Source organism: Rhagoletis pomonella, unplaced genomic scaffold (genome assembly GCF_013731165.1).
Source record: "Rhagoletis pomonella isolate Grant_MI unplaced genomic scaffold, Rhpom_1.0 Rhpom_scaffold_00012, whole genome shotgun sequence".
NCBI lineage: Eukaryota > Metazoa > Arthropoda > Insecta > Diptera > Tephritidae > Rhagoletis > Rhagoletis pomonella.
This window is the reverse complement of record NW_023458566.1, coordinates 6953055-6964646: the sequence shown is the minus strand read 5'-3', so window position 1 is coordinate 6964646 and position 11592 is coordinate 6953055. Positions and strand designations below refer to the sequence as shown.

The 11592-nt window shown below is 33.5% G+C and overlaps 2 protein-coding genes across 2 annotated transcripts in view; both read left to right on the top strand.

Moving 5' to 3' along the window:
• The window catches only part of LOC118747743 (GTP-binding protein Rhes), a 100314-nt gene that overhangs the window by 10482 nt on the left and 78240 nt on the right, over window positions 1-11592 (top strand). The window lies entirely within an intron of this gene.
• Window positions 6050-11592, top strand: part of LOC118747742 (angiopoietin-4-like) — a 16211-nt gene continuing 10668 nt past the window's right edge. Inside the window, exons 1-2 of the mRNA XM_036481866.1 lie at window positions 6050-6562; window positions 11269-11414. Coding sequence (XP_036337759.1) covers window positions 6428-6562; window positions 11269-11414 — 281 coding nt within the window. The 5' untranslated portion in view covers window positions 6050-6427. The remainder of the gene's footprint in view (window positions 6563-11268; window positions 11415-11592) is intronic.

Here is an 11592-nt window from a genome sequence, read left to right as displayed (position 1 = left end):
ATTTACGAAGCCATTCAACCAGAAATGAGCCTCATCGCTGAACAAAACACACGCGCGCGCACACATTTCGAACCGAACACTGATTTTGGTAATAAAATTCAATGATTTGCAAGCGTTGCTCGTTAGTAAGTCTATTCATGATGAAATGTCAAAGCATACTGAGCATCTTTCTCTTTGACACCATGTCTGAAATCCCACGTGATCTGTCAAATACTAATGCATGAAAATCCTAACCTCAAAAAAATCACCCGTTATGTATGTGTAATATTTACATGCCCTCTGAGGAGAAACGGGCAAAACATTTTATCAATACCAATAAATATGTAAGGCTTGAATTCTAACTATGTAATCAAAAAAGGATATGTATCGCCCTTAAAGTTTTGAATGATAAATTTAAAAGAAAGTGCCGCATTTCCCACAATATATATATGTACGAGCCCAAAATGTTTGATGGGAGTGCAAAAATTTAAAGGTATGTAATCAAAATAATTGTATAACAATTATTATTGAAATATCTCATCAAGCCCTTTTCAATAAAAAATCATATGTTAGCAAAAGTTTGCAAATAAAGATTTACGTATATAAATATTTACAAAATATGCATATATAAGCAAGCTAAGAAGGCAAAAGTATCTAATGTTTTATTTCTTACCAGCAAGCTTTTTGCATAAGTCTGTCTAGAATGGCATCTAAGGAGTACTAGTTGAACAACTAAAAAACAATTTACTTCATTTTTAATTATAGTACCGAACGACTTTTTGTGGTGACGATTAAATAATAAAAATCAGCTATTTATTGTTAATGATTTCATTTTTCTGCTACTTGCATTTCTGGCGAAGATTTTTAATTGTTCTCCAATGTTCACCAGTAATGAAATATTGAAGCAATAAAAAGCTAAATTACTCATATTTTGAATACACATACTTATATTTTATGTGTGTCGTTTTTCAGCCCGTATCTAAAATTTTAATTAATTTTGATATTTTATGAGAAATCGTAAACACAGTTTAGCCTTTGCAGAAAAGTACAACACTCTGTGAGTTACTTGCATTAACAATGAAAATGAAAATTAGTACAGAACCGTCGAAGTCGACTTAAGAAAGAATGGAGTTCTATATGCTATCGTATTCATCAACCACCATTCCAAGCGTATGTGAAATCCCCATCACGCCAGCTAGGCTACTTAAAAAGTTATAGGCGATAATATTTTGGTAAATGGTAATGCACCTATCTTAGAAAATGTATTTAAATGAAAATTTAAAAACGATATACTAAAAAAGTAAAAATAACCACTCATGCTCATATACCCGTGTAGTTGCGTATGTAACGTATACGCCGCGTAGCACCATACAGTCATCTAACACGTTAAAGTTAAAAGTCATATTATTTAAAATTAATTAAATATTGGCGTGGAAGATTTTCACATAGTATTCCTTATAAACATATATTTCACTTTCTTCAGTTATATAATAATATATAGTAATTTTAGAATGAATTTCGAATTTGCCAATAAAACTTGTAAAAATATATTTTTTTTCTCAGATCATGGTAATTTTTACTCAATGTAATTTTTCATTTGATGGCACACTCGTTTTACTACACTAAATTCACTAGTTTTGGCAAGAAGAACATTTTCACCGTTTAATTTTAATATTTTGATATTAAAAAAAAAAATCGTAAAATTTCAAAAATTTCAAAATAGCTGTGAGAGATATTCTGCATGCTGCCGTTTTCTTTTTAATTTCGTGGTACACTCTTGAAACTTCACAGATATATTGTATTTGATTCCAACGTCCATTGTCTCTAATATGAACATTCTACATGAGAACTTCCCAAAGTTATAAAAAAAAACAATTATGTTTTTTTTTGACTGACAGTGAAAAAATCAGCAATTTCGGTACTTTTTTGGCTAAATAAACGTTTTGTAAGTTCTAAGGCTGAAATTGTTCAAATATTTTATTTGCTTTTTATTGTACGTTTTTCTGGAGCTCCATTGATTGAAATAAATGCAAGAAGAATGCTTTAGCGTTTTTTTTTTCTTCTGCCGAGAGAAGAGAGTGACACTTAAAAAACAACTCGTGAGGTTTGCTTATACATGTAAGCATGTATTTCTAGCCTTTTTAAGCTATAGAGGCACAATTTTTTTTTTTTCTTGCACTATGTAAAATATTTGCTTCAGTTCTATCTCAGGCTGTTACTTCGGGCATTGAGAAATTTCCTGGCTCCCATGAGCGTTGCTGTTTTCCAATCATCGACTATTTGGTCTATAACAAATATTTATCGAACATAAGTAATGGTAATTTAGGTGTAGTAATCGAACCAGAAGAAATATTGCACATCAGCGTTCGAAACTTTCTTTCAGCAGCTTAAAGAAAGTATTGAGGGTACGCAAATAAGAATGAAAGAAAGTTTAGCGTAACCAAGCGAGAATTCGATTTATGTACATATGTGAGTTTATGTAAATATGTATGTATGTATCTAATCAAAGCTATAGTCCCTCATATACCTTCATAAATATGTTGCAAAATCTGCTTAGACAGCAAGCCGAAGCATTTTAATTTTTTAGTAATTTACAAAATTTTTTCATGCTATTTTAATTTTCAAACGTAAATCACTGCAGCAATTTTCTCTTCATTGAATTTTCTTTTTTCTTTATACATACCTATGTGCATAAGTATGTATAAGTGTACACTATTTATGTAGTAATGTTTACAATTCGTACATATAAGTCAGCATACCTAAAAAGTTTGGATGCACGTAAGGGGTATTTAAGTATGTTGATGTCGGTAGGTTACTCAGACAAAAGGCGCATTAAGATTTTGGAAACTGTGGATACATTTTATGACTCTAGTGTTGTAAGTTATTGATGATACATACTCGTGTATATGTACATATATACATATATTTAAGTCCAGTAATTGCTTTTGGTATTGCTTTTGATAATATTTGTCGATATTACTGAACTTTATGTGCATTCCTCTTTTTTGTATCACAATTGTTGTATTAGTAAAAAACAGGTAAGCAAATTTTGCATTTAGGAAAACAATTTTTGATATGTAAATATTTTAGTGCCTCCTTCCAAAAAAAAAACCGATTCATTTAAAGATATGATGAGAATTCTATGTAGCTTTGCTGGAAGAGCACACATTTGGATAGCGTAAGTAATAAATGTTACACATATTTACTCGTAGTATACAATTACGCAATTGAAAATTGATTTGCATAATTCGCAATCGCTTTAAATAGTAAACTAATGCTATTAATTTTGTTATACATATACATATATATGGTATAGTGATGACGCTTGCTAAAACTGTGCATATCTAACTAGTTAAGCACATTTCCATATACTTACATGTTAATATACATACATACATATATATGTACATACTTTTTTCGCTATTTATTTACAAATTAGAGGCACGCGCTGATTAAACATCTATTTATGTAGATATCCGCAGAGATGCTGACAAAAATAATTAATTGGGTTAGATGGACACACGTATGTACATGTGGATTTATTTTAAGTTGATATATGTATATGCACTTGCCACGTCACAATTGCAAAAATAATAACAAAGTGCTATAATAATATTAGCTTTAGCCGCCACAACCGCAAATGAATGAAACTATTGAATTGATAATCTGGCGCAGCCACAGCGAATTAAACGGCGTAAATAATAACAATTAAAAAATTACATAGGTTCAGTAGAAATTTATGTACTACATTGTTGCGCGAAAATCGAAAAATGTAAATTATAGCATAAATGGCAGTTAATATGGAAAAAAATAAAGAAAAAATAATAATTAACACTATTATGAGTGAAAAATTTATATTAGAAGAGATTTATAAGCGGATTAAAAATTAATCTCAAGTAGATATTACGTAGTAGTAATTAGAAAGCAATACATTTTGTTTACCATCTAACTGCACAGGCACGGCTTCCGTAACAGAATAGTTTGAGGTGCGTATGGCCACTCGCTAGGACTCAGGTTACATTTCTGGTTGCACCTCAGGGCAATAACAAACTTCTGAGTGCAATTCTGACTTGAAAAAGCCAGCCGTAAAAATAATTTGCTAACCAAGACTCACACGACAAATTTGAGTAGAAGCTAGGCTGAACTTTAAACAAAAACACTGGCGCCAATTAACTTGACTCGTCGCGACCCTTTCTCCCTGGCATCTCGGAATTCAAAATTGGTTGTTTTATGACATGCCTTCTGGCTTCAGTTCCCACATTCGACATGGACGGTTGAGCTTCCTTTGCACCCGTCAGTAGAGTAGCCTGACTGCTGCTAGACAGTTTTGGAGCACCTTGGCCAGAATCAGGATCGCTAGCACAATTCTTTGACTGAAGAGTGGACTTAAGACTATATCGTAACCAGCTGTCTCGACTGAGATGGGTTTGTTATATCTCAGGCAAACCTAGCGGCTTTATGGGAAGATGGTCCGAAGTCCAATTCAAGCTCAGTAAGGGCTGAAGCCTGACTACATTTTCTGCGGCTCTTTAGTCCGCAGCATTAATTGAATGTAGTTTCATCATTGTAGGCATTCCGCCTTTGGTTTGACCAACTTCGTCACTGATTCGTCGTCACTGACTTTAACCAAAGCAGACGCCAATCTAAGGCAAATCTTCCGGCACGTCATGGAGAGCCATTTTGTCCCGCTTGGGGTCAGATTCTTGTCAATCGCATGCTGGATGCTATGAGGAAAGTAACCACGGTTACTATTGAGTTCCAGCTTCACATCTATTACCGATTTCTCAATCGTGGCAGCGTTTCTTGCCTCCTGAATCTGTGCCAGTAGCTCCCTCCCAAGAGGTTTGCTGACGGAATGAAGCAGAGTGAAACGCTGCTTGACACACTCACCAACCAACCTGCTGTATATGGATTTCATTGGCTCCATACGAGCACGCTAGGGTTACTTTGGTTCAGTGTCTCGGGAAAATTGCTATTAAAAACGCTGGGTTTTTGCTACCAATGAGTATATTGGGGGCTCCTGACGCATCGGAAATTATTTCTGATTGTTCCCTCGAGCACCTGGTAATAGGGAAGCAAGCACACTGCTATAATACTCATTCGACTTGTATCCACGTTTCCTGGATATGGGGTATTCTACGGGAAGATGGAGCAGCTTAGAAGATAATCCGAAAAGCGGTAACACCCACCCCGATTGGCCTCTGATATCCGCTTATGATTCCACAGAATTTTCTTCTCCCCATCCGACTATCATTAGGCTAGCACTAGCCAAAGAAAATACTCTAGTTATAGCCTATTTCCAGCTGTACATGCGACGGAAGACGGTTTGCGATAAGTAGCCCCTAAAAGTTTAGTTCATTAGGGCGCCTATACTCCTACTCGGTGACAAAATCGTGCATTTGACGGGTTGTAAACACAATCACATTAAATTTAACACCAATCTAAAAAGCCATTTTTGAAATACGAGTATATTGTAATTTTTTGCTTTGTTAGAATTCACAGGCCATTGACCCAAAGGTGTGTGTAAATGACTGAGTTTAGCACGTAATACACATACATCTACACAAGAAAACACTAATTGGAAAAATATCTACATATGCATGTCTCGCAGTTGAAAACTTTGTCATCTATATGACGCAAAAAATTATTTATAAACATTTGTGCAAGGTTTAGCAACTGCAATGTATCTAAACAAAGAAAACTGTTGTAGACACTTACGTACATATGTAGTTTCACAGGAACATTTCATGCTAAAAGTAAGGCAAAATTCTTATGGCGATTACGCTCAACATTTAGCAGCAACAATATATCAGGGCTTCAGCACAATCGCTCAAGTAGTTGCCGTTTCGACGGGAGTTTCCGCAAGCGAAAGAGATAACAAACCAAATTATTTTGCAAAACAAAAAAAAAATTAAAATTAAAATCAACGAAAATTGCGCGCGAGAGAGCCACGAAAACCCAAAGCGCCAAACAAGCGGGAGATTAGTTGGCAAAGCGAGCCAAATAGTCAGGCAGCTCCAACCAGTTATCGATCAAAGAGACGGCGAGGCGACCAGTATAGACGCGCAAGTCGCTCGGTGCGCACACGATCAGCGGATGGAAACTGAAATACGTTAATAGAAATCGCAAGACGATTGAACAACGCGTTCAGAGAATTTTTTTTTTATTAGTTTATTTATGACGCACGCGTGTGGTGAAGAAGAAATCATTGTATTTTAATAAACATCATTAAAATCCAAGCGTCAATGTTGGTGTTTTGTTAAGAAATCTTGTTTTTTAAATTTGCATATTAACTTGCATACATAAGTGGAAATGTTGAAAAAGTGATTTTAACTAAGCCGCAGAATTTTTGGGTTGGTCTAAAGTAAACCAACCACCAACTGCACACCAGTTATTCTGGGTCACACTTTCCTCGCTAAGTTAAAAAAAAAAACAAAATCAAAACGAAATGCATTTCACCAGCATCTTCTTAGCCACTTTGCTGGCCATACAGCTGAGCGAACGCGCTTGGTGCCAACAATTGCCGCCACAAAGTTTTCAAACGCATCCAACGCGCACAAATGTAACCAACTGGGGCCATCGGGTGGGTGCGAAAAAAATAAATGAAAAATAAAATTAAATATTATAATAAATATCAAATCACAATAATTAAATAATAACTAATAAGGGTGTTATTTAAATATGCGCGTTAAAAAATTTTCATAACAAGTTAAAATCGAAGCAATTAAATTGATTTAAAATTTAAAGCACACATTTTGCTTGGTGCTTGGCCGAAATTCTGCTCCAAATTAAGGTGTTCGCTTCGATGTTGTCACACAAAGGGGAGGGAGCTTAAGTTTTACGCCGTCTCCGAAGGGCAATTAGATTAAACATTTCCATCAAAGATATTCTTGTGTGCGTTAAGAGTTTAAATACTTTCCTAACGCCACATTTTTCATTCTGGATCGGTCCGAACTTGGAGCCGTGATGTGGCATGAATCCTTCTTCTTCTTCTTATTTGGCGCTACAGCCATTCGTCAGTTCCAATTTCCTCTCTCCTTTGCGAAGGTACGCCAGTTGTACATACATACCGTGTAAAGGCAGGTTCTTCTGCAGTTGCTTCTTCCATTGTATTCGCGGGCAGCACCCTTTTTTCATTCTCCACCCATGGGCGCCGAGTTCAAGAATCTTTTCACTGGAGCATCGTCATCCTTACGTACAACATGCCCATGCCATGGCAATCGTTTTATTTGTATTTTTATGCGCCTCACTGTGGCCATGTCGTTAAAAACTCATACAGTTCGTAATTCCATCTTCTTCGATACTTGTGGCCCACACAAATGGGAACCTAGACCTTGCTTAGAATAGGTCTCTCGAAAGCCCACAAATCCTTTTCATCTTTTGCAAACATCGTCTATGCTTCTTCGCCATATAAAAGCACGAGCACGACGGAAAATTTAGACAGCATAATCGGAAGAATCTTTGGTCCCATCGGTGGAAAACTCAGTTTCAACTAGGAAACTATCCGATAACAGACTGCGGTTGATTGACTTTGCGGTACCCGAAACATGGGTGGTATGCAGCACAAAGGCACGCAGCGTTTTGTAATTTAGTCGACCATTTCTACAAGAGACACGAAATCCCAAACAAAAATCCAAAAAATATAGATTCCAAGCCAGTAGTAAAAAATACCAGTAATCTGCTAAAAATGAGAGAAAAGTGGGCTTATTTGTGGCAAAAGAATTATATATCTATAAGTAAATATATGTACACATTTGTATGTAAATGGAATGTTAATAAATCTCATGTGAAGATGCGCTCTGCTGGAGTTCATTGCACTTGTTCAGGCTGAGTTGCAAAGGCAAATTAACAGCGAAAAAGGTTCCCAAAAACGAGATGACGAATACTTTTTCATTTTTAATACACTCATAAGAGCCGTTTATTTTGAAAGTGGCATAAGTCATTTCCCTGAACGTGTCGGTTATTCGTGCAATTACATCAACAAATGGTAGAAGATTTTGCCATTAGTTAGACAGAAAGATTTGCAGATGCATTCGGTTACAAGCAGCCGGTAATTTAAGCACAAGAGCCACTTTAGAAATAAAAGGCTCATATCTACTCACAGTTACTTAGGAGGGTAACCTACAGACATAAATATATCTCTGTGTTAAAGTAAATACATACATACGTATCTTTCGGCGCTTTTTTCAGACATAATCTTTTGAATTATTGCGATCATTCAATCCATTTCAAAAAGCTAACTAATAGCTGAGATTATCCCGAAATCTTCTGGAAGAAATCTAAGATTATTTAAAGGAAAATTGGTATCAATCGTTAAAGAATATTGATGACAGATTGAACTAGTAACTACGAGTTAAAAAAATTGATTCTAGAAACTCAAGAAAAAGAAAGATCGGTTTTCATGAAAAAAAATCGATAAATAAATAATGTGGTCGTTTTGAGCTTAAATAAAAAATTATATAAAATAATACAGTTTATCCTCATACTTATGTAGGCAAAAACGTATTATGAATACCACAGAGAGTATATAGCTTAACTATCATCAAAATTACCGCAATTGAAATTTTAAACAAAAAAACGCTAGTTTGGAGTGAAAAGTCCGCTTTTGTGAAATCAAAAATGCATCGTTGACATTCAATGAATGGAAAATTTTCCAAGTTCAAAAGAGGCATGGAGAGTTCGATAAGGCCAAAAGAATACCTGCCTGCATCCATTTCAAATCATGCAGGCAGTCCAATGGTATAACGAGAATTAACTTCGGAATAAAATAAGTTTTTCTGCGTGAAAAATAAATGAACACGTATTTTTAATTTCATACCATTACTTTTGCGTTTTTACGAATTTTTTAAGATTTTGTCAAAAGTAATAATTTTTTGGACATTTTTTTTATTTTGTAAACCTTGTAGTTTCCGTAATTTTTAAGCTATTTAGTTGCTCCTGAGGTTATTTGTCTCCATTTTTAACCGACTTCCAAAAAAGGAGAAGGTTATCAGTTCGTCGGAATCTTTTTTTTTTTTTTTTTTATGTATGTTACCGCATAACTTTGGACCACGCCAACCGATTTCGATAATTCTTTTTGCATCGGAAAGGTAGATGTCTCAGAGGTGATCCCATACTAATCTTGTTGAGATCCGATCAGTGGATCATGAGATATATATATATATTTTTTTTTTATATGGGAGTTGAAGTCGGTTTTTTTTTGCTAAAAATTACTTGTTTGTATTATTTTTTTTTAAATTAATCAATAAAAGTGAAAAATTTTGATAAACTATAACAATAATACGATTTTATGAAAAAACAAAAACAAAATATTTCTCAAAAAGGCTACCTATTATTTTTTTTAATTTACAGGCTTTATAGCTGTCCATACGTACTACTTACCATAAAAATTTCGTTTTGTATTTTTTCGTTTCTTAGGAGAAAACAAATTATTTTAATTTTTTCTTTAGAACCTCTTAAATGTCAAAATTTTTAAGATTTCTAGTTGTTCGTTGAATGAGTATTCAATTTTTGACAATTCTTTAAATATACCTTTAAAATAAAATAATTTTGATGAATGACAATAATACTTAACTTGTTTGAAGAAACAAATAAAAATTTATACTCAAAAGAATATATATATATTTTTTCCAAATTTTCAGTTTTTATATTCACTTATTCGTACATATATATAGAGTTGAATGTACGCCTTGACATAATTGATCGAAAAATTTTGTATCAAATAAGTAGTCAAGCGATTCATTCATTTTTCATAAAGTTGAAAGTAGTTTGGGTTTGAATTTAATTTTAAGCTTCCAGAATGGCAAAATAAATTTAACTGTTAGCTTATGGGTTTTTTTTTTATTTTCTATCATTAATATGTTATTTTTAGAGTTTTATTTTCTCGAACAATTTTTGATGCTTATTTTTATTTTTTCTATCATATTATCTAAAACCGTTATTTTCATATTTAATTTTTTAAATCGTAAAAGATAAAAAACTTTCGTAAAAATGCTGTCTCCATAAAAATTATCGACAAAAAATCACAATACAAATATTAAATTTGACAGAAATAAAATAAAAATTTAGATTTAACGTTTATTTTTGACAAAAAACATCGATTTATCTATGGCCTAAAAATTAAAATTTGAATACTCATATTTAATGGTTATTTTCGGTCCCTGCTTATTCAATGTTTGGCAAAATACTTCTTGAGGAGATTTTTCATATCCTGTAAAATTTGTAAAAATTGACTTGGAAATATTCACTCAAAACTAATGATTTACATATTATGTATTTTTTCATTGTAAACCCGTCGTATTAAGTAAATCGACTAATATGTGAATATAAGGCCTTTGAGTTCTGCCTTCGTATTACCAAATATGTACATTTTCGCTGTGATGTCGGTAAACGTACATTTCCACAAAAAAATTTAGGTAGTGAAATATATGTATATGTATATAAATATGTATTAAAAACTTTTCGTAAACCCACATAGTTATGGCGTACCATAAATTTAAATAAAAATATGAATTAATTTACAATGAATTCTTGTCCAACAACTTTTAATGCCGCTCAATTGATCTGCCATTGGCATTGGCGTTTGGTCATGGCGATTGCTTTTTTGTTGTAGTGTGTCCGAATGCCTTGAGCAGAAAAATCCATTACTAGTACAGTTGTAAAAATCCCGTTTCTTGCTACTGTTGGGATACCTTAACGTACTTACGTATGTACATACGTACACATCTTGTAGAAATTGCCTCGCGTTAAATAAATACCTATGCATAGTGGTAGGTAGGAGTGTGTAGCAAAAAAAAGTATTTTTTTCACAAGAGATGCTTGAAAAAGATGCATATTGTATGTATGAATGTAGGCTGTCGAGTTTGGCATACTTACATTTAAATTTTCTTTTTTCTACCCATCCCACACGTACATACATATGCATTTATTTATTTACCTGATTTATTGTAATTACGTCTGCAATTTGGCAATTTCGCAAGGGAGATAAGAAGGCCGAAATGTCAGCGAATACATTGTTACTTTCATTGCAGATTCGCTGCAATATCTGCGACAAATTTTCGAATTTTATATTTTTAAAATTCGAATTGAATGCTCAAAATATTTGTGAAGAGAAATAATTCTTGAAACTAAGTTATTACTAATAATCGATAAATATAAACCCTCTAACTAAATTTACACTTTTTAAATAGTAAATAAGCAATTAAATAATTTTTTGCAATTAATTAATACAACCTGGTACATCACCCTTTTTTTCGCCCTTCACATTCAATGCTGCCTTTGGCATTGTAGCATTTTCGTACATCAGTAGCGGCGCCGTCCTCCGATGGATTGAGCAAAAGCTGTAAGGATCTTTTAACTACACTGCATGATCGCGTGAGCGTCTTAGCAACGCTGGACGAGGATTTGCGCAGACGCTTAGAGAATATTGAAAATAAGTAAGTGAATATTGTAGCATGATGTCTAGGAACTACATATGTATCGTATTGAAAACTAAATTTGATAATCTACGTATATATGTAGTTATGTATGTTCAGGAAGAAAGCTGAGGCTTACGTACTTCTATTCGATTTTATTTTATTTTATTTTATTTTATTTTATTTTATTTTATTTTAT